Source organism: Oncorhynchus masou, chromosome 12 (assembly GCF_036934945.1).
Source record: "Oncorhynchus masou masou isolate Uvic2021 chromosome 12, UVic_Omas_1.1, whole genome shotgun sequence".
Classification (NCBI taxonomy): domain Eukaryota; kingdom Metazoa; phylum Chordata; class Actinopteri; order Salmoniformes; family Salmonidae; genus Oncorhynchus; species Oncorhynchus masou.
In genome coordinates this window covers 28,492,402-28,516,800 of record NC_088223.1, presented here as the reverse complement: position 1 = coordinate 28,516,800, position 24,399 = coordinate 28,492,402, and the positions used below count along the sequence as shown (strand labels likewise).

Below are 24,399 nucleotides of genomic sequence, written 5' to 3'. Positions count from 1 at the left end.
AAACAGAGGCAGGGAGGCTAGCTGACAGGGGGTGAGAAATGAGGTAGGGAAACAGAGGCAGGGAGGCTAGCTGACAGGGGTGAGAAAGGGGTAGGGAAACAGAGGCAGGGAGACTAGCTGGCAGGGAGTGAGGAGGGGGAGGTAAGGAAACAGAGGCAGGGAGGCTAGTTGACAGGGGGTGAGAAGGGGGAGCTAGGGAAACAGAGGCAGGGAGACTAGCTGGCAGGGAGTGAGAAGGGGGAGGTAGGGAAACAGAGGCAGGGAGACTAGCTGGCAGGGAGTGAGAAGGGGGAGCTAGGGAAACAGAGGCAGGGAGACGAGCTGACAGGGGGTGAGAAGGGAGAGCTAGGGAAACAGAGGCAGGGAGACTAGCTGACAGGGAGTTAGAAGGGGGAGCTAGGGAAACAGAGGCAGGGAGACTAGCTGACAGGGGGTGAGAAGGGGGAGCTAGGGAAACAGAGGCAGGGAGACTAGCTGGCAGGGAGTGAGAAGGGGGAGGTAGTGAAACAGAGGCAGGGAGACGAGCTGACAGGGGGTGAGAAGGGAGAGCTAGGGAAACAGAGGTAGGGAGACTAGCTGGCAGGGAGTTAGAAGGGGGAGCTAGGGAAACAGAGGCAGGGAGACTAGCTGGCAGGGAGTTAGAAGGGGGAGCTAGGGAAACAGAGGCAGGGAGACTAGCTGGCAGGGAGTTAGAAGGGGGAGCTAGGGAAACAGAGGCAGGGAGACTAGCTGACAAGAGGGGTTGTTTTTCTAGAGGCTGCTAGACGAGCACCTGGTGTTGAAAGATGGATGTTACTGTAGGTCAAAGGGAGGTGTTGGGAAGTGCCTGTCTGATTAACGCTGGGAAACTAAGCTAGTCACAATCACGAAGACAACACGTCGTCAACGGCTAGGAGAGAGGCACACAGCTACAGTAATACAGCACACACACAGACATAGACACACACACGCATACACACGCACACATTCCAAAAGAAAAGACCACAACGCCACATCTACAATGATTTCACAGGCATTGAAAAGGCTGATAATTTGATCATTTCATCATTACACTGTCAAAAAGACATTTTAGGTCATTGACAGTAATTGTAAAGTGTACAGTGACTAATGCATGCCTCATCTCCCATGTTCAGTAGACAGACTATGAAAGGATAAAAGGGGCCATTAGGCTCTCTACTAAATATGCATCAAGAGACTATGGAAAAATATGTTTTAAAGAACTTCACAATATTAAAGCGATATGACTAAACTGTCAGACTTTCTGTGTGAGTCAGCAGGTTGATTTTCAACTGTCGTCTCTTAACTTATCAGAGCGCAAAAAGGGACTTTGACAGCCAGTCTATCATTGACCACGACCGAAGACCTACCCGCATGATGTTCTGAACCCGGAACAGACGGATGATGACGTCATCATCAGCCATCATGGACAGAAGCTCCACTGTCATTGGTCCAAACTGCTGCAGCCCAGGCTCTGGCCAGTACTGTAGACACGGCTGAGAGAGACAGAGACAGAGACAGAGACAGAGAGAGAAAGAGACAGAGACAGAGACAGACAGAGACAGAGACAGGGACAGAGACAGAGAGAGAAAGAGACAGAGACAGAGACAGACAGAGACAGAGACAGAGACAGAGACAGAGACAGAGAGAGAGAGAAAGAGACAGAGACAGAGACAGACAGAGACAGAGACAGACAGAGAGAGAGAGAGAGAAATAGGAAGGGAAAGAAGGAAGATAACAGGTGATCAGCGGACTATGGAGGTGGAGGAGTGAAATCAAATCATTGTGTCACAGAGCAAGACGGCTGAAGTCAATAACAAGACACCTGAGGATCGACAAGACAGACATTTAGCCAGATCCACAATTATCCAACCCATATCAGCATTGTTAATTGCATGAGCAGAAAACACCATCACTGAGTACAATCAATCCCATAACAATCAATCCCCCCCCCACACACACACAGTGTTTCACATCTTTTGAATAATTCATCATTCTAAATCATTAACATTAGCTCATTATAAATGAATACAGTGTGGTTGGGGGGGGGGAACTCGGCAGTGCCTGGTAGAGATACACATGGAGTCAATCAGGGATTGGTGCACAGAGCACACAGACTGGGCCAAGGTCTTTAGTCAATAGGTCGCAGCTGCTTCAAAGAGTCTCATCAGCTGAAGGGAGGAACGGAGGGATGGAGACACTGGAGAGTGTAGTGTTAACTTGCTAACAGTGATAGCTGTGGCAGCGAGGGGGGCAGAGAAGGGAGCAGGAAGGGGAGGAGGGAGGGAAACACGGGGGAGTGTAGTGTTAACATGCTAACAGTGTTAGATGTGACAGGAAGGGGGAGGGAAGGTAGGGGGGCGGCAGAAGGCCCAGGGGAGGAACAAGGTAGCGATAATGTCCTGTCACGTTGACAGAGAGGTATTAACGAGGTGACAGGGGCAAAGGGAGAGATAAATATTTATACACAGAGACAGGTAGCACAAATGACTGAGGTACACTGTTAATCTACTGGTAGAGAGAGAAAGGGAAGGGGGAGCGGTGGATGAGAAAGAAAGAAGACAGAGGAGATGGGGGGAGGGAGAGAGAGTGGGGGAAAAGAGAGCAATTAAGACATGGCAGAGAAGGATAGCAGGACAGAGACGATACCGGGAGGGAGAACAAGAGAAGAGAAGAGTAAGGAGAAAGAAAGAGAGGAGAGAAAGGGTCAGAGAAGGAGAGAGAGTTGAGGAGCAAGAGGGAATGACAGAAGGAGTGAGAGTAGACAAGAGAGAGAGACAGCTAGCTATAAATGAGAGCAATGGTTGAAACGTTAGCCAACCCAGCACCATGACACAGTGACAAGTGAAAGATAAGAAGGCCACAGACAAACCCACACATGAGTAAACACACAGGTGACGTGCTAGATGAGGGAGAGACGGGGTGAGAATATAATGATATGGATGTGATAATGCCCTGACAAGCAGGCTAAAAATGTATCATCCTATTAATTAATCTACACAAAGGCTATAAATCAGGTTGCTATTACTTTTACATTTTAGTCATTTAGAGGACATTCTTATCCAGAGCGACTTACAGTTAGTGCAATCAGCTTTAGATAGCTATGACATGGGATTGGTCAGAGTACATCATGGGATTGGTCAGAGTCAGTCAGTCAGTCAGTCAGTCAGTCAGTCAGTCAGTCAGTCAGTCAGTATCATCAATTCCCTCCCCCTTCCTTCCTCAGCCCCTCACCTCCCCTCTTCTCACCCAGGCAGAGTTGGACTGGTTGATCTGGTTGAGCATCACCACTGAGGTACATCCATAGTCATAGACCAGCCTCCAGAAGTCTGCCGTGGTTCCCGGTAACGGGTGTGGCGTTACCACGAAGGCGGCGGGTCGGTGAAAGCTGTCGGTGAGAGCAGCGTTGATGTAGCTGTTCCCCTCGGCAATGCCCTCGGTGGTAACCAGGAAGGCCAGGGCGCGGTCAGGAGGCAGAACGTCCATGCTACGGTTCTTCTCACGGTTCCTAGGCAGCAGGGACACGCTGCACTCCTCCACGTCCAGGTGAGGGGTCACAGAGTTCAAAGTCTGGAGAGAGGGAGGAAGGGATGGAGAGAGAAGGTGAGATGAAGGAGCACAGACAAGGTAGAAGAGGATGATGGAGACAGGGAGACAGTGATAAACAGAGAGAGACAGAGAGACAGTAACAAACGGAGAGAGAGGCAGAGCGAGAGAGAGAGACAGATACAGTAAACAAACAGAGAGAGAGTGAGAGAGAGAGAGAGAGAGAGAGAGAGAGAGAGAGAGTAACAAACGGAGAGAGAGTCAGAGAGAGACAGAGAAACAAACGGAGAGAGAGTGAGAGAGAGACAGAGAAACAAACGGAGAGAGAGTGAGAGAGAGAGAGAGAGAGAGACAGAGAGAGACAGTAACAAACGGAGAGAGAGGCAGAGCGAGAGCGAGAGACAGACAGATACAGTAAACAAACAGAGAGAGAGAGAGCGAGAGAAAGAGAGAGAGTGAGAGATAGAAAGAGAGAGACAGAGAGAGAGAGAGAGAGAGAGATATAAAGAGAGAGAGAGAAAGAGCGAGAGAGAGAAAGAGCGAGAGAGAGTGAGAGAGAGAGCGAGAGAGAGAAAGAGAAAGAGCGAGAGAGAGAGAGCGAGAGAGAGAAAGAGAAAGAGCGAGAGAGAGAGAGCGAGAGAGAGAGAGTGAGAGAGCGAGAGAGAGAAAGAGAAAGAGCGAGAGAGAGAGAGAGCAAGAGAGAGAGTGAGAGAGAGAGCGAGAGAGAGAAAGAGAAAGAGCGAGAGAGAGAAAGAGCGAGAGAGAGAGAGAGAGAGAGACAGACAGACAACTGTCTAATCATCATCTGGCTAAAACTTTCAAACACATTTAGCATCAGTCAAATACTATGAAGGGGATTAAAAGATAAAAACACGTTTAATCGCAAACCACATGCATTATAAATAAGCACATTATGAGGCTTTGGGAATTGAAATTGGAGGGGAAATTAAACTGAATATTTAGCTTGCTGTGTATTGTGTTACTTAATAACTCCCTATTAAGTTTGACTGTATGAATGGTGCATTATAATTATTACTAACTTACATTGCATCAGGATTACATCTTGCAGATACAGTACTAGTTTAAATTAGAATCTGAAATTAAATGTAATGCTATTCCTTATTTAGTGTACTACTTTTGACCAGGGGCAATAGGACTCTGGTCAAAATTAGTGCATTGTACAGGGAATAGTGTGCCATTTGGGAGGCATTGTAAATGTCTGATTTCAGTGAGGATATTTCATTGGACTATAATAACCATCATGAATGTATTCAATAGCCTGGTCTGAAAGAGATAAGTAGGTGTAATTATGCATGGTAAAGGTCACTAATGATTTGTGTCAATAAAATGGAAAAGGAGGACGATCCATCTAGTCAGATGAACTAAAGTCATCTCATACAGAAATAGGAATTACTGTAATTTACAGAAATATGCAATTTACAATCTCAGACTGCTGCAATAGACAATGAATACAGCTAAGGCCATGCTACTGTACTTTGCCATGACTAGTGTTTTGGTGAGAGTTAGTGGATCTAAGTTTGCACCATTAATACTAGTACCAGTAAGAGAATAACATCATTATTATGTGAAATGTGTTCCACTGTTAGAATAAACATCAACCATTTTCTTTACAAAACATATCGAGGACATCAAGACGTAATGGGAAAGAAGTCCAAACCCAGTTGTTATCTAGTCAGATAGTTTCTGGTTGCTAAAACAAAACGTCTAACCTGGAACTCCTCTCGTAGCTGGGAGGTGTTGCTCTGTGAGTCAACCCTCAGCATCTCCTTATAGGTCAGAGCAAACTCAATAACTGGTATAGCTGTCTCTCCACACAGACAGGCCTCCAGAATGGCATCGTGGATGAACACGTACTGCTCCTGAGAGAGGGAGGAAGGGGGGATGGGGTGAGGAAGGTAGAGACAAGACAGTGAGATTGAGAAACTAACAAGAAACGCCTCTTATCTTGTTTTGATAATAGAACCATAATTGCTAGCGGTTTGGGGGGGGGGGGTGTAACATTGGGCTTTGATTACTGTTGTTAATGTCGCTAATTGTTAGAAATGTCAACATTCATCACATCGCTATGCCCACACACAAACGTTGTTTTGCTAATCGTTAACAATCTAAAAAATGGAAAAGGCGAGGGTGTTAGAACATACATCAAAAGAGCCAAAATCCCAAACGCCCAACCCATGCTATATAGCCTAAATATTAGTATATTCAATGCAATTAGCTGGTACATTTGTTTTGACATCTTGGAGTACAAAGAATATCAGTGACCTGAATTGAAAAAGCATTAATGAGGATGCATATTTTATTTGATCATCACATCAAAAAGAGTCTTTCTCGATTGAATCTAATTATGGCCGTATTAGGCTGGTAAACAGGTTTCAAAGTGAGGTTTGAAAACGGCAACATCAGTAAGATTTGAAGACAAAACAACAGTACAGACACATTCAGCAGGCATGGAAAGGGAGTCTACATCATCATCTACCTCGGTTGATCCCCGATATTTCAGTGAATTCTTGATGAATTCCTAGTTGATATAACAACATTACGTTTTTATTTTATAATTTATTTGCAACAAAGAAAACAACTGAAAGACAATACAGATAAAAACAATTAAAAATAACATAGTGTGCAGGTATGGTTGGAAGCCCAAGGGCTTATATGAAAACCACACCACAAAAAAACGAAATACAATATATTAGTAAAAAAATAAATATGTTTGTTAGAACAGAAATAAATTGATCAATAATCACAAAAAATACATGTGTTTAAATGTGTGTCTGCATGTGTGCATGTGCATGGGAGTGTGTGAGAGTTTGGCTATGGAGGAGATTACTGAGTAGTTTGGTTCATCAGACTGACTCCCAGTCTTCGCTTGAAGTTATTGATGGATGATGATGTTTTGGCAATGTCAAGATAAGAACTCCAGCGTACGGTACCTCTCTATCTGATAGAGAATTGACTATGTGAGGTGCGGCAGTGGGGGTTCAGGTCAACTTTCTGGGAGGTATGAGCATTTATAGATAAAAGTGCATAATTGGCGTACATTAATGTCACAAATAGACAAGATATTGAGTTTCTTAAACAAATGTAGATTTTATTTTAATGTATTTTAATTTGACATGTATTTAACAAGGCAAGTCAGTTAAGAACAAACTCTTATTACGACGGCTTACCCAGGCCAAACCCGTACGACGCTGGGCCAATTGTGCAATGCCCTATGGGACTCCCAATCACAGCCTGGATGGAGCCAGGTAAATAGAAGAGGTGAAGAGGTCTTGCAAATTTGCAAATTTATTTTGTACGATGAGTCATTTCTGTAGGTAGGAGGCATATGCACTGGCTGAGACAATATTAGAGTAAATTATATATGGGTAAATTATACAATAGTATAGAGTTTGGTATATTATAGCATATGAACTATAGTATAGAACTATAGTATAGAACTATAGTATAATGCAAAGATGGTGCAGAAGAACATGGCTGGTGTTTTACATTCTCCCAACCAATTGTGCTATTTTGTTATTTTTTTGCATTTTGTGTAACTTATTTCATTTGATTTTTTTACCCCCTTTTTTCGCTGGAATTCCATAGTATCCAATTGTTTTTTTAGTAGTTACTATCTTGTCTCATCGCTACAACTCCCATACGGGCTCGGGAGAGACGAAGGTCGAGAGTCATGCGTCCTCCGAAACACAACCTAACTCTATAAGGCCATAAGCAAAGAAGAAGATGCTCACCCAGAAGCGGCGTACATAGTGGCCAGGGACATTAATGCAGGCAAACTTAAATCAGTTTTACCAAATTCTTACCAGCATGTCACATGTGCAACCCGGGGGGGAAAAATCCAGACCACACAGAGAGATGCATACAAAGATCTCCCCCACCCTCCATTTGGCAAATCTGACCATACTTATATCCTCCTGATTCCTGCATACAAGCAAAAACTAAAAAAAACCATTGACTCGCTCAATATGGAAGTGGTCAGATGACGAGGATGCTACACTACAGGACTGTATTGCGGGCATAGACTGGAATGTGTTCCGGGATTCATCCAATGGCATTGAGGAATACAACCCCTCAGTCATTGGCTTCATCAATAAGTGCATCAATGACGTCGACCCCACAGTGACTGTACGTACATATCCCAACCAGAAGCCATGGATTACAGGCAACATCCGCATCGAGCTTAAAGCTCAAGATGCCGCTTTCATGGTACGGAAGACTAATCCGGAAGTTTATAAGAAATCATACAATCCTGCTATGCCCTCAGATGGATGAACCATCAAAAAAGCAAAGTGTCAACACAGGATTAAGATTGAATCCTACTACACCGGCTCTGACACTCGTCGGATGTGGCAGGGCTTGAAAACTATTACGGACTACAAAGGGAAACCCATACTCCTGTATACCCTGTTCACCCACAAGTGCGTGGTCAAACACAACTCCAACACCATCATTAAGTTTGCTGATGAAACAACAGTGGTAGGCCTGATCACCGACAACGATGAGACGGCCTATAGGGAGGAGGTCAGAGAACTGGCAGTGTGTTGCCAGGACAACAACCTCTCCCCCAATGTGAGCAAGACTAAGGAGCTTATCGTGGACTACAGGCCCCCATTGACATCGACAAGGCTGTAGTGGAGCGGGTCGAGAGCTTCAAGTTCCTTGGTGTCCACATCACCAACGAACTATCATGGTCCAAACATACCAAGACAGAAGAGGAAACGACAACAAATTTTGCCCCTCAGGAGACTGAAAAGATTTGGCATGGGTCCCTAGATCCTCAAAAGATTCTACAGCTGCACCATCGAGAGTATCCTGACCGGTTGCATCACCTCCTTGTATGGCAACTGCTCGGCATTTGACCATAAGGCACTACAGAGGGTAGTGCGAACGGCCCAGTACATCACTGGGGCCAAGCTCACCCAATTTATAGACTGTTTTCTCTGATACCGCACGGCAAGTGGTAAAAAGGCTCCTCAATAGCTTCTACCCCCACGCCATGACTGCTGAACAATTCATAAAATCTCCACCGGACAATTTACATTGCCACCCCTTCCCTTTTGGAAACTGCTGTTCTGTCTGTTTGTTTGTTACCTATGCATAGTCACTTCGCCCCGACCTCCATGTACAGATTACCTCAACTAGCCTGTACCCCCGCACTATAACTCGGTACCGGTGCCACTGTATATACCCTCATTATTGTTATTCTTATTGTGTTACTTTTTATTTTAGTCTACTTGGTAAATATTTTCTTCTGCTTGAACTTCACTGTTGGTTAAGGGCCTGTAAGTAAGCATTTCACGGTAAAGTCTACACTTGCTGTATTCGGTGCGCATGACAAAGTTTGATTTGATTTCGGAAGCAAGCCTGATGAACCAAACCACACATTTTTCTGATGATACCAACAGATGTCATCACTTTGCTACAGGCAAGTTTAATATGATCTTTCCAGGATAACTTTTCATCAATTCGAACTCTGAGGAATCTAGTGGATGTGACTTGTTCAATTTCATTCCCACCAACTGAGATTCTGGTTTTTTTAAACAATATTTCTTATTACTAGTTATTACTAGTGAATACAATAAAGTTGGATTTTGATCATTTGTTAATCTGGTGCCATTCAGAAAATTTGGCCATGCCTGAGTTGGCTTCATTAATTAGTGAGTCAAAATTCTGGGGTGATAAAATCAAGTTGGTATCATCAGCAAAGAGAAGGGGAAGGTAGAAGACACAGCAGCAAGGCCATTGTTATAGATTAGGAATAACAAAGGTCCAATTATCAAATCCTGTGACACACCACAGGATATCTTGGCCCTGGTAGATGCACAGCTGTCTGCATAAAGACATTGTTCTCTGCCATAATCATAACTATATAACCAATTAAACAAAGAAACATCCTCTCACTGTCAACTGCGTTTATTTTCAGCAAACTGAACATGTGTAAATATTTGTATGAACATAAGATTCAACAACTGAGACATAAACTGAACAGGTTCCACAGACATGTCACTAACAGAAATTGAATAATGTGATCCAGAACAAAGGGGGGATAAAAATCAAAAGTAACAGTCAGTATCTGGTGTGGCCACCAGCTGCATTAAGTACTGCAGTGCATCTCCTCCTCATGGACTGCACCAGATTTGGCAGTTATTGCTGTGAGATGTTACCCCACTCTTCCACCAAGGCACCTGCAAGCTCCCCGACATTTCTGGGGGGGATTGGCCCTAACCCTAACCCTCCGATCCAACAGGTCCCAGACGTGCTCAATGGGATTGAGATCCGGGCTCTTCGCTGGCCATGGCAAAACACTGACATTCCTGTCTTGCAGGAAATCACGCACAGAACGAGCAGTATGGCTGGTGGCATTGTCATGCTGGAGGGTCATGTCAGGATGAGCCTGCAGGAAGGGTAACACATGAGGGAGGCGGATGTGCTCCCTGTAACACACAGCGTTGAGATTGCCTGTAATGACTACAAGCTCAGTCAGATGATGGTGTGACACACCGCCCTAGACCATGACGGACCCTCCACCTCCAAATCGATCCTGCTCCAGAGTACAGGCCTCGGTGTAACGCTCATTCCTTCAACGATAAACGCAAATCCAACCATCACCCCTGGTGAGACCGAACCGTGACTCGTCAGAAGAGCCCTTTTTGCTAGTCCTGTCTGGTCCAGCGTCGGTTGGTTTGTGCCCATAGGCAACATTGTTGCCGGTGATGTCTAGTAAGGAACTGCCTTACAACAGGCCTACAAGCCCTCAGTCTAGCTTCTCTCAGCCTATTGCGGACAGTCTTAGCACTGATGGAGGGATTGTGCGTTCCTGGTGTAACTCAGGCAGTTGTTGTTGCCATCCTGTACCTGTGCCGCCCAAATTTTCAGTTTTTGATTTGTTAAAAAGTTTGAAATATCCAATAAATGTCGTTCCACTTCATAATTGTGTCCCACTTGTTGTTGATTCTTCACAAAAAAATACAGTTTTATATCTTTATGTTTGAAGCCTGAAATGTGGCAAAAGGTCGCAAAGTTCAAGGGGGCCGAATACTTTCGCAAGGCAATGTATGTTGGAGGCTCTGTAATCGAGGAAGACACTGACCTACTGCTGATATCTATAAGTTACCAATTAGCTCCATCACATCAGAAAGCTCAAACTGAAGCGGAGAAGGGAAATGTCTCTTAATATAATCCAAGGGATTTCGTTCAGTTTTCTCTATTTTCTTTGACAGAGGAACTCACATTCACAAAAAGTGATTCAATTCACATGAAATAACATCAGTGATCACTATAGGTCTTATTTCCAACAATACATTGAGACGGAATAGTTGTAGATGCCTTTTTCCTATTCAACAGTTGATAGATGATTTTCCAAGTTGACTTTATATTATTTAAGGATTCTTGGAAGTTGATAGAAAAAAAATATTAGGTGAGTAAATGTTCTCTTGTACTTTTTCTAATGTGCAGAATTCAGGAGAAAGGGCATTGTGAGACACTATTTATACAACTAGTTATTTTTTTGAGACCGGTTGGAAACCAGAGATTCCAGAGCCCCTCTGCTCTCTTACATGATTTAACTAAGGGAAAGCAGTGGTGAAATACAGATTGAAAGATGTGAGAAAAGTCTGGTAAGCAGACTCCACATCGACATGAAATATCATCAAACAACATCTTAAAGTGCTCACAATTACTATTGTTAAATATTCTACCCTTAATGCTGCTAATCATACCCATCTGTTCATTTCCAGCTCCCAAAGAGTAGTGGAAAATTGGAAAATGGTCAGAAATGTAATTATAAAGTATACCTACCTGTATTAGCCACATTATTCAAAGAATTTGTAAAAATATTATCAATAAGAGTGTCAGATGAACTGGTCACTCTGGTGGGCTTATAGACGAGGGATTACAGATAGCTGCCGTATAAACTATTCAAAAAGTCATTTCAGTTAGTGGTTCCCACTTTTAAATACGTTTATGTTGTAATCACCCAAAAGAAAACACATTTTATCCTCATTATTATACCTCATGCTGTCAGTAAAAGATGCCTGGTTATTCTTCAAAAGTGCTTTCCTCACAATCTTAAATAAACATGCCCCATTCAATTTTTTTTTTACCAGGAACAGATACAGCCCGTGGTTCTCTCCAGACCTGACTGACCTTGATCAGCAAAAAACCATCCTGTGGCGTACGGTATCAGCAGCAAAAAGCCCCCGCGATATGCAACTTTTCAGGGAAGTTGGGATTTTTTTATTTTACATTTATTTATACAGGTTTTATCTCATTGAGATAACATCTCTTTTCCAAGAGAGACATGGTCCAATAGCAGCAGGGGGAACAACGTTTCAGACAAAACAACTTACAGACACTAACACAACATTAAAAAAAACTATAAACACACATACAATACAACAAACATTTTACATTAAAAACACAAACATCTTGTCTAAAAACAGCTGGCCTGAAAACAATTAAACTCTTCTATGATATATACATCAATCAAGTGTTTAAACTCCACCAACGAAACTATATCATCACATTTTAAAATGTTCAGGAGAGAATTCCAGTACCACGGTGCTAAGCAACTAAAACTATTTCTACCATGACCTGTTCTAATTTTTGGTACTATTAGAAGCAAATCAGAATGGGACCATAATTAATATTTATTTACTGACCTGACTAAAAAGGAACAGAGATAAAATGGCATTTTACCCAATATGGCCGTATAAATCAGTGTACAGTGGGGCAAATAGTATTTAGTCAGCCACCAATTGTGCAGAGAGTTGTATGGCATTGAAGCTCGTCTGGAGGTTAGTTAACACAGTGTCCAAAGAGGGGCCAGAAGTATACAGAATGGTGTCGTCTGCGTAGAGGTGGATCAGAGAATCACCAGCAGCAAGTGAGACATCATTGATGTATACAGAGAAAAGAGTCGGCCTGAGAATTTAACCCTGTGGCACCCCCATAAAGACTGCCAGAGGTCCGGACAACAGGCTCTCCGATTTGACACACTGAACTCTGTCTGAGAAGTAGTTGGTGAACCAAGCGAGGCGGTTATGATATCGTTTAGGACCTTAAGCATGGCTGAGTTGCACCCTTGACCAGCTTGGAAACCAGATTGCATAGCGGAGATGGTAAGGTGGGATATGAAATGGTCTGTGATCTGTTTGTTAACTTGGCTTTCGAAGACCTTAGAAAAGCAGGGTAGGATAGATATAGGTCTGTAGCAGTTTGGGTCTAGAGTGTCTCCCACTTTGAAGAGGGGGATGACCGTGGCAGCTTTCCAATCTTTGGGGATCTCACACGATACGAAAGATCGGTTGAACAGGCTACTAATAAGGGTTGCAACAATTTCAGCTGATAATTCTAGAAAGAGAGGGTCCAGGTTGTCTAGCCCTGCTGAGTTGTAGGGGTCCAGATTTTGCAGCTCTTTCAGGACATCAGCTATTTGGATTTGGATGAAGGAGAAATGGGCGAGGCTTGGGTCTGTTGACCAGTGGCCAGGTGGAAAGCATGGCCAGCTGTAGAAAAATGCTTATTGAAATTCTCAATTATTGTGGATTTATCGGTGGTGACAGTGTTTTTTAGCCTCAGTGCAGTGGGCATCTGGGAGAAGGTGCTCTTATTCTCCATGGACTTTACAGTGTCCCAGAACTTTTTGGAGTTTGTGCTGCAGGATGCAAATTTCTGTTTGAAAAAGCTAGCCTTTGGTATGATTTAAAGCTGATTTTTTTTTTTTTTTTTTTTTTTTACAAATCTAACCTTTATTTAACCAGGAAGGGCTCATTGAGATTAAAATCTATTTTTCAAGAGCGCCCTGGCCAAGATGGCAAACGAAGAGAGTACCTACCACATTCCTGAACAATAAAAATGCACAAATAAAAAGGTAGTAAACCCAAAATGGCTTTGTAAAAGTATACCAGTGACTGAGCCTACGAGTGACTAGAGAAGGCCAGCCAACCCTGGTATACTAAGTGCAGTGGTGAGTAAGGGTTTTGCAGTTTAAAATAGATCTCAAAGTGCCATGGTAAAGAGTGTCAATTGATCTCAAACACTGAGTGGAAGCATTCATATGTAAAATATCCCCATAGTCTAGTAAAGGCATAAATGTAGCTGATACTAGCCTCCTTCTGGCTTCAAAAGAAAAACATGCCTTATTCCTAAAATAAAATTCCAATTTCAGCTTCAATTTTTTTGTAAGTTGTTGAATATACAATTTAAAAGAGAGGCCGTCATCAATTAAAATTCCAAGATATGTATATGAGGTTACAACCTCAATCTCCTTGCCCTGACAGGTAGTAATAGGTGGAAGGTTCAGAGGTCTATTTCTTGCATTAGAAAACACCATTAGTTTTAGTTTTGTCAGTATTGAGGATAAGCTTCAATTGACACAAGGTATGTTGAACAGTATAAAAAGCAGTTTGCATGTTCTGGAAAGCTTTTGTAAGAGACGAGGCACAACAGTAAATAACAGTATCATCAGCATAAAAATGAAGTTGTGCATTTTGGACATTTTTGTCTAAATCATTTATATAAATAGTGAATAATAGAGGACCAAGTACAGAGCCTTGGGGCACACCATTCAAGACAGACAATTTAACATACATAAGCCCATCAAATTGAGTGCACTGAGTTCTATCAGACAGATAGTTAGCAAACCATGATTCTAAATTTGGGTAAAACAAAATGCATGGTATTTTCAAATGCCAGGCATGTTACAAATCATGTCATTAATACATTGGCTGGACATACTATAGAGCATGTTAAAGTGTACAAATATTTGGGTGTGTGGGTTGATGATAAACTGAACTTCACTGTGCATGTACAGAACTTGATAAGGAAGCTGAAGCTGAAAACAGGATTTTATTACCAGCCTAAGGTTTGTTTTTCTGTTGAGGCCAGGAAGGAGCTGGTACGATGTCCTTCCAGACTCACATTAAGCATCTCCAATCCAAAATTAAATCTAGAATCGGCTTCCTATTTCGCAACGAAGCATCCTTCACTCATGCAGCCAAGCATATTGTCATGAGAATTATGTTCTCGATGTTCATAAACCAATCATAAACTAATCAGGATTTGTAAGATACTGATTGAAATTAAACAGACGGAGGCCCAGCTAAAATAGTCAATAAGGTTTATTCACGAGGGCGCTGGTCTGTTGTACAAAACCATTCATTTTATACTGGCTTCTTACGCATATACTTTCACACACAAACTTTAGGTATCCTACGCACACACGCACATACTTTCACACACAAACATTAGGTATCCTACGCACACACTGTCCTGCTACCCAGCCGACAAAGATTAGGGGAGTCCGTGAGAATCTCTCCCCGTCCTCCCTGAAGATAGGGAGACCCTGGGAAGTACTCTCAGTGGCCCCCAGCCAAGGTCGGCACCGAATCTTGCTCAGACAGTCTTAAGATACTATGATAGACATTGTTACAGTTATATTGTTTTACCCTAATTCTGACTAAAACTACACACATCATGACTAAAACTACACACTTCATGACTAAAACTACACACATCATTTATTATAATTTGACTGATTCTTAATCAATTTCATACAATTATATGGCTTCAGAGTGGGATATTCTAGTCATTCATTTAAACCTATAAATTCCATCAACACATATCCTCGTAAAACGAACTATCCTGCCGATCCTTGACTTCGGCGATGTCATTTACAAAATAGCCTCCAACACTCTACTCAGCAAATTGGATGCAGTCAATCACAGTGCCATCCGTTTTGTCATCAAAGCCCCATATACTACCCACCAATGCAAACTGTATGCTCCTGTTGGCTGGCCCTCGCTTCATATTCATCACCAAACCCACTGGCTCCAGGTCACCTATAAGTCTTTGCTAGGTAAAGCCCCGCCTTATCTCAGCTCACTGGTCAACATAGCAGCACCCACTAATAGCACGCGCTCCAGCAGGTATATTTCACTGGTCACCCCCAAAGCCAATTCCTTCTTTGGCCTCCTTTCCTTCCAGTTCTCTGCTGCCAATGACTGGAAAGAACTGCAAAAATCACTGAAGCTGGAGACCCATATCTCCCTCACTAACTTTAAGCACCAGCTGTCAGAGCAGCTCACAGATCACTGCACCTGTACATAGTCCATCCAACTCCCTCATCCCCATACTGTTATTTATGTTTTTGCTCCTTTGCACCCCAGTATCTCTACTGCACATTCATCTTGTGCACATCCATCACTCCAGTGTTTAATTGCTCAATTGTAATTATTTCGCCACTATGGCCTATTTATGGCCTTACCTCCCTTATCTTACCTTATTTGCACACACTGTATATAGACTTTTTTCTCTATTGTGTTATTGACTATATGTTTGTTTATTCCATGTGTAACTCTGTGTTGGTGTTTGTGTTGCACTGCTTTGCTTTATCTTGGCCAGGTCGCAGTTGTAAATGAGAACTTGTTCTCAACTAGCCAACCTGGTTAAATAAAGGTGAAATACATTTTTGAAGATAAATTATTAATCCAAGGTTGATGCAAGGATATAAATTAAATTACCAACGTCAGAATTGGGCGGCCGATAGATGCATTCAATTACCACTTTTTTACCACAAAAAAATTAACAGGAGGACATTTCTATGAAAAGACATTCAACATCAATGTTATCAAATGTAAGTGCGTGTCCTCTATATAGTATACCATATACTGCGGGGGAGGTCAACCCACCACCTTGGGTGATATTGTTTATGCATGGTTATGCTCCAACCCTGTGCTAACATACCTGAAACGGATCATGGTCATCAGATAATACGTGTGTTAGATTAGGGTTGGAGGGAAAGCCTGCAGAAGAAGGTTTGGGCATCCCTGATATACAGAGTATATTCTTACCTCTGTCTGTATCATGTTGATGCGTCTGGAACAGAGGGTCTTGACACAGTTGTAGATGTCCACCACTCCCTCACACTCTGCCATATCCAGCATGACGTCCAGTACGATGTAGCAGCCTGTTCTGCCTGCTCCCATACTGACACGGAGGAGAGAGGTCAGGGGTTAGGAGTTGGAGGTTAGAGGTCATATCCAACATGACGTGCTGCAGACTGTGCTGCATGCTCACGTACTAACACACAGAGATGTCAGGGATTAGAGGTAAACAAGGTCAAAGAGGTGAGGGTATAAGCTCAGGAGCGAGAGACCATCTATAGGCTAAGCTACACCAAAAACGATAAGTATAAAATAAAGAGCCACACTGCATCACTCAGAGACAGGATGTGATGTAAGATGGTTTGTTACCTGCAGTGGACAACCACGGGCCCAGCGTCGGGGGGTGTGGAAGCCTTGACCCGTCGTAGGAAGGCCAGCAGGCCTGTGGCATGGTAGGGAACACCATGCTCTGGCCAGGAGGTGAAGTGGAACTGACACACCTCATGTTTGGCTGGGTAGCCCCTCTGGAGAGGCAAATACAGAAGGTCCAATGAAAATCAGTATCAGCAAACAGACACCTACAGTTGGCACAGTAGGACATTTATTTAGACATCTCTATTCAAACATGCATATTAAAATGATTAATTATTTGTTAAGATATCAATGCCTCTATAAAGGCTGTGTGAACAAAGATTAAACAAAAAATTGGATGTGATACCAGGGGCCAATACATATCCAAACAATTTGTTATTTGTTAGATAGAAGGACATCGACTATTCGCTCACCCGCTCCATAGCAAAGGTGCGGACGGTGTACTCGGCCAGTGTTTCCGTTTTCAGCAGTGTGATCTTGATGTCTCCATAGAGTTCACTGTCCTCGGGCCAGTACTTACAGCACTTCATCTGAACACACACACAACATTTTGACTTTAATCAGGGTGTACAGCCAGTTACAGATTTAGCTGGCTTATCTCTAAACCAATGTTCAAGAGAACAATCAATACAATACAGTAGCCCATGACAATCATCTATATTTCTTGTTTACATCTAGAAAAGGTGGAAGACTTAATGGTTGTAATCTGGCTGTCATTTCAACCAGTTTTGCCCACTGGGTTGTAGACTTATTATACAAAGCTAGATCATTCCGCTGGTAGTTCTTATATTTTCCTATGCAAAGAGTGAGCCCGCAAAGGCACAGAAAGATAATCCTACCCTGCCCACTTCGACCAGTTTAGTGATCATGACAATACTGAAGCAGTTCTCCTGCCACACCATCCTCCAGAAGTCGTAGATCATCTCCTGCTTGGGACCTGAGGGGGAAGAGAGGAGGAGGTGGAGAGGGAGTAGGAGGAGGACAAGGAGAGGACAAGGAGAGAAAGGGGAGGCGATGGAAGACAGGAGGAAAGACAGAAAGAGGTGGAGTAGGAGCATAAAAGGAAGGGATAGAGGGAGGGGAAATGGGATCATAAATCAGTAGAAATAGCAGGGATAACCATCAGGGTCGGGCTGGTAGAAACCATGCCAGAGACGAAAGTAACAGTGTGTCATTTTATGAACCATGGCTCTCCTCTCCTCTTTCCTCTCTCTGCTCTCCTAGCGTCTGCTGGTAGAATGTAATTTCAATACGCTCACAAATCCACAGCTGTTGTGCAAACAACAAGCGCCATCACTGTCTTCTTTCTCCGGCGAGGAGCGACACAAATCTCAGCTCCTCGGCACCCATTGGCAGTTCCAATTGATTGCATTATACGGTGAGCTTGATGATATCACATGCCGCTATGTCATACCATAGATAATGTAAGGGTGAACAAATACCATGGCTTTAATGATAAACATAGCCACCAGAGGTATGATATACTGTATGGATGGGTATCTGATAATTTTATGTTCATAAATGACATATTATTTGTGTTGAGAGCTAATGTTAGGGTGTATCATGGCTTTTGACGATGAAAACACTCATTCATTCCAACCTTTAATCTCTGCACGCACAATGCATTCATTCAATCTGTTTCCAGGGGCCTACTATGGTGCTGTAGTTAGCATAGATAAGACCGTTGTCAAGGAGAAGGTCATTCTTGATAAATCATGTTCAGTTATCATAGCTATTTTGCATTCGCTTTGTTTCCCTCGTTGTTCCACCCCCCTCTCTCATTCGCTTTGTTTCCCTCGTTGTTCCACCCCCCTCTCTCATTCGCTTTGTTTCCCTTGTTGTTCCACCCTCCTCTCTCATTCGCTTTGTCTCTTATAAATAAGCCATATGATCAAATACAACCAAGGCGGTTGTTGTTTCCGCAGTGTTTTTCACAGTTTGCCTTAACATGAAGCCTCCACAGTGGATCCTACTTGAGATGCCTGGCACCTAGCCCCCACGTAGTGTCTACTGTATTATTAATATGACGACATGTTGTTTAATTTCCAGCAGCACTCCTCACTGAGGGCCAGAGGGCCCGGGCTGTCAGAGAAGTGATAGATAATGGTGCATCCTCCCAGGGCACATCTGTATGCTCAGCGTAATGTTGCTGTGTGGACACAGGGCTTCAGAGCAACACTCCTCCACTACCTCCTCCACCTCATCCTTGGACACCAGTTTCGCTCCAGGCACCTGCCTACACACACACACACCTATACATACAGTTTAAATATACAGTGCCTTCAGAAAGTATTTTTGTGTTGCAGACTGAATTTAAAATGGATTAAATTGAGATTGTGTGTCACTGATCTACACAAAATAACCCATAACGACAAAGTAAAATTTTGTTTGTAGCAACATTTTGAAATTATAAAAAATGTTAAAGCTGGAATGTCTTGAGTCAATAAGTATTCAACCCCTTTGTAATGGCAAGCCAAAATACGTTCAGGAGTAAAAATGTGCATAACAAATCGCATAATAAGTTGCATGTACTCATTCTGTGTTAAATAATAGCGGGTAACATGATTTTTGAATGACGACCCCATCTCCGTACCCCACACATACTATTATCTCTAAGGTCCCTCAATCGAGTAGTGAATTTCAAGCACAGATTCAAAGACCAGGGATGTTCTTCAATGTCTTGCAAAGGGCCGCAGCGAATGGTAGATGTTTAAAAATAAAAAAAGCAGGTGCTAAATATGTGACCCTATTCAGGAAAATAGGCATATGTGGCAAGTCACGACTTCACAGAAGAACCGTTTGAACGTAAACAAATCATATTTTTTTATCTAAATGCATTTTCTTTGGCAGAAATACCTTCTTGAATGTGCCTTAAAACAAACTTGTATGCCATCTGTAAATATGAATACAATTGTTAAATTCTAAGCCTTGTTGGTTAAGCAACCTTCCCACTAGCCATGATTGGCTGAGGTAATGAGTGGGCTGAATATTTCGAGAGAGGAGTTTGGATTGATCTGCCATAGAAGCTCATCAGTCTGTGTTGGTAATCCTGTCGAATGCTGCTTTTTTAAATGTGTTGTGTAGTGGAGCTGTCCACTTTCTGGAGGATCAAGTTTTGAAATCAGTGGAATTAGAGTATGATATCTAAAGAGACAGAGGAAACACTTGTCTCCGGATTACATCTTCAAACTAAGGGCAACCGTGGCATGGCATTCCTGTCAGGGAGACGTGTCCATGCTCAATGATGTATACAGGTAAGATAGTGTAGTGTCAGCTAGCTACATTTTCAGATATTACACGCTCTCTAATTTTGACAGAAAGTGGTTTAATTTCAAGCTAAACTGTACTGTTAGCTAGCTAGCTAACGTTAGCTGCCTGGCTCCCTAGCTGATGTTATCATTCATTTCCCAGAGCCATTTGCTGTTCTAGTTAGCTTACATTGAACATGGTTGGTTAGCTCCCAGCACTGTGGCATTGTTGGCACTGTTCATTGTTTAACTAGCTGGCTCATTAGCTAATGTTACATGACGGGTGTGCAACACCCGATGAATATGGCCGGTGTCAGTAAAAGTCTGCAAAAAAGCGTAATGAAATTGTTGCCTGCAGAGCTGTTTAGGCTGTTTTCATGCTATCCAGAGGTAAACAAATCATCGGCCAGAGCATCAAGTGCGCACTTCGAGAGCGAAATAAGATGGGTGGGGCTAAAGCTTAGGGTGAGGGTGTAAAATATGCTGAATAGGTGTAGACAAAGAAGAGCTCTTCACTAAATAGCAAAACATTCAAAGGCAATTTTCAAAAAAAAATTCAAAGCAGAATTACATTCCCATTGTTCCTCAACTGTAGTGTATGATATACCATTTTGTAGCTCTGAGTCTCTACTTTTATCTAATGTAAAAAACACCATTTAAACTTTTGCTACATCCAGGTGGTGAGTCACATATTCCTTTGAGCAAGGTGAAGTTATTATTAATTACACTTTGGATGGTGTATCAACCCACCCAGTCACCAGAAAGATACAGGCATCCTTCATAACTCAGTTGCTGGAGAGGAAGAAAACTGCTCAGGGATTTCACCATGAGGCCAATGGTGATTTTAAAGAGTTTAATGGTTGCGATATGAGAAAACTGAGGATGGATCAACAACATTGTAATTTCTCCAAAATACTAACCTAAATGACAGCGTGAAAATAATTACAAATATTACAAAACATGCAAACTTTTTGTCATGAATACAAAGTGTTATTTGTTTGGCACAAATCCCACACAACACATCACTGCATACCACTCTTTATATATACTGAACAAAGATATACAGTTCATATAAGGAAATCTGTCAATTTAAATAAATTCCACTAATCTATGAATTTGAGCCACTAATCTATGAATTTCACATGACTGGGATAACAAATATGTATCTGCTGGTCACAGATACCTTAAAAAAATAGGGGTGTGGATCAGAAAACCAGTCAGTATCTGATGTGACCACCATTTGCCTCATGCAGCGAAACACATATCCTTCGCATAGTTAATCAGGCTGTTGATCGTGGCCTGTGGAATGTTGTCTCCCTCCCTTTCATTAGCTGTGCGAAGTTGCTGGATATTGGCGGGCACTGGAACATGCGGTTGTACAGGTCAATCCAGAGCATTCCAACCATGCTCAATGGGTGATATGTCTGGTGAGTATGCAGGCCATGGAAGAACTGGGACATTGTCAGCTTTCAGGTGATGGCTGTGGATGAATGGCACGATAAGGGGCCTCAGGATCTCATCACGGAATCGACATGCACTAAAATGCAATTGTGTTTGTAGCTTATGCCTGACTGCCTGCCCATACCATAACCTCACCCCCACCATGGGTCACTCTGTTCACAAAGTTGTCATCAGCAAACAGCTCGCCCACACAACGACATTCACGCTAAGCTCATTGTCATCTGCCCGGTACAGTTGAAACCGGGATTCATTCATGAAGAGCAGTCTTCTCCAGTATGCTAGTGGCCATCGAAGGTGAGCATTTGCCCACTGAAGTCGGTTGCGACGTCAAACTGCAGTCAGGTCAAGACCCTGGTGAGGACAACGTGCATGCAGATGATATTCCCTGAGACGGTTTCTGACAGTTTGTGCAAAAAAAATCTTTGGTTGTGCAAACCCAGTTTCATCAGCTGTCCGGGTGGCTGGTCTCAGACGATCACGCAGGTGAAGAAGCCAGATATGGAGGTACTGGGTTGGCTTCGTTACAAGTATTCCGCGGTAGTAAGGCCAGTTGGACATGCTGCCAAATTCGTTAAAACAAACAAAGGTGGCTTATGGTAAAGAAAGCTACATTCAAATCTTTGGCAAATGCTTTGGTGGACATTCCTGCAGTCATCATGCCAATTGCATGCTTCCTCAAAACTTGAGACATACGTGGCATTGTGTTGTGTGACAAACCTGCACATTTTAGAGTGGCCATTTATTGTCCCCAGCAAAAGGGGTACCTGTGTAATGATTATGCTGTTTAATCAGCTTCTTGATTTGCCACAACCGTGGATGGATTATCTTGGCATTGTAATCAAATTTGTGCACAACATTTGAGAGAAATTATATTTTTGTGCGTCTGGAACATTTCTGGGATCTTTTATTTCAGCTCATGAAACCAACACTTATATTTGTACTTATGTTTTTGTTCAGTATATTTTCAAGCATGGTGATGGCTGCATCATGTTTGAGTATGCTTTTCATCGGCAAGTAGTAGGGAGGTTTTTTCGAATAAAAAGAAATGGAATACAGCTATAAGCACAGGTAAAATCCTTGAGGAAAACCTGGTTCAGTCTGCTTCCAACAGATACTGAGAGACAAATTCACCTTTCAGCAGGACAATAACCTAAAACACAAGACCAAATCAACACTGGAGTTGCTTACAAAGACGACATTGAATGTTCCTGAGTGGCCTAGTGACTGTTGTGACTTAAATCAGTTGAAAATCTACAGCAAGACTTGAAAATGTCTGTCTTGCAATGATCAACAATCAACTTCAGAGATTGAATATTTTAAAAAAGAATAATGGGCAAATATTGTACAATCCAAGTGTGCAATTCTCTTACAGACTTACCCAAAAAAAACTCACCGTTGTAAGCGACTCAGGGATGTGAATACTTGTGTAAATTAGATATTTCTGTACATAATTTTCAATACATTTGCTAAAGATTCTAAAAGCATGTTTCACTTTGTTATGGGGTACTATGTGTAGATGAGTGAGCCAAAAAAATTTGAATTCAGACTTTAACACAACAAAATGTGGAATAAGTCAAGGGATATGAATACTTTCTGTGGTAGTCAACCTCATCTGGCCTCCTGGCTTTTTTTACCATGCATTCTAAAATGTATTCAGTCTGCCTCAGTAAGAGAACAGAGACACATTTGTGTATGCCAGTGGCTATGTAATATGTATGCAGAAACGTGTGTATACTGTATAAGTATTTGTGTGTGTGAGAGTGAGAGGGGGAGAGAGAGAGAAAGAGAGAAAGAGAGAGAGAGAAAGAGAGACAGAAAAAGAGCAAGAGCAAGAGAAAGACAGAGAGGTTTTAGAAGAGCAAGTGAACTGAAATCTTCCTTGTGTGGAGTGGTGGGAATTGGGACCAAAAAGAAAGAGGGAAAGACACCAGAGGGGAATCACATACTAAACTAATAAGATCAGAGCTAAGGAAGAATAAATTATATATATATCTGTGTGTGTGTGGGGGGGGGAACTATGTTCTAGGTCCTGACTTGAGGGAGTAGCAGAACTATGCACAGATGTAGGGGAGGAGAGACACATAGAGACTTCACAGAGAGCTACAGCTATGTGCTGTAACATATTCAGACTCAGTTGGCCTATGTACAGGTACATGTGACTAACGGTAGAGAGAAGTGGTGTTGAGGTTGTAGGAACATTTAACCCAGCTACAGAACGTGATGGAAAACCAGTGTGTGAATGTATGCTTGTGTGTGCGAGAGATGCTCAGCACACACTTACTGGCCTGAGGCCAAACCACGACCAACAACATTGGACACTCTATGGAACAAAAAGCCTTCACTATATCATCCTGGAATATACAAGGCCTGAGGTCATCTGCCTTTGGCCTAAAGAACAGAAACCCGGACTTCACCAAAGAAATCGGTAATACAGACATTGTCATCCTGCAAGAAACCTGGTATAGAGGAGACGGACCCACTGGTTGCCCTCTAGGTTACAGAGAGATGGTAGTCCCATCCACCAAACTACCAGGTGTGAAACAGGGAAGGGACTCAGGGGGTATGCTAATTTGGTATAGAGCAGACCTAACTCACTCCATTAAATTAATCAAAACAAGAACATCCTACATTTGGCTAGAAATTCAAAAGGAAATTACTCTAACAGAGAAAAATGTCCTCCTGTGTGCTACCTATATCCCCCCCACTAGAATCCCCATATTTTAATGAAGACAGCTTCTCCATCCTGGAGGGGGAAATCAATCATTTCCAGACCCAGGGACATGTACTAGTCTGTGGCGACCTAAATGCCAGAACCGGACAAGAACCTGACACCCTCAGCACACAGGGGGACAAACACCTGCCCGGAGGTG

The 24,399-nt window shown here is 42.7% G+C and overlaps 1 protein-coding gene across 3 annotated transcripts in view; it reads right to left on the bottom strand.

The window, feature by feature from the left end:
- LOC135549808 (receptor-type tyrosine-protein phosphatase U-like) overlaps positions 1 to 24,399 on the bottom strand; it is a 291,896-nt gene that overhangs the window by 7,346 nt on the left and 260,151 nt on the right. For all 3 annotated transcript variants that reach the window (XM_064980123.1, XM_064980124.1, XM_064980125.1), the window contains 7 exons: positions 17,660 to 17,757; positions 17,234 to 17,350; positions 16,818 to 16,972; positions 16,416 to 16,551; positions 5,274 to 5,423; positions 3,247 to 3,567; positions 1,368 to 1,493 (listed from right to left, as the gene is read on the bottom strand). In XM_064980123.1, the coding sequence (XP_064836195.1) occupies positions 1,368 to 1,493; positions 3,247 to 3,567; positions 5,274 to 5,423; positions 16,416 to 16,551; positions 16,818 to 16,972; positions 17,234 to 17,350; positions 17,660 to 17,757 (1,103 nt within the window). The remainder of the gene's footprint in view (positions 1 to 1,367; positions 1,494 to 3,246; positions 3,568 to 5,273; positions 5,424 to 16,415; positions 16,552 to 16,817; positions 16,973 to 17,233; positions 17,351 to 17,659; positions 17,758 to 24,399) is intronic.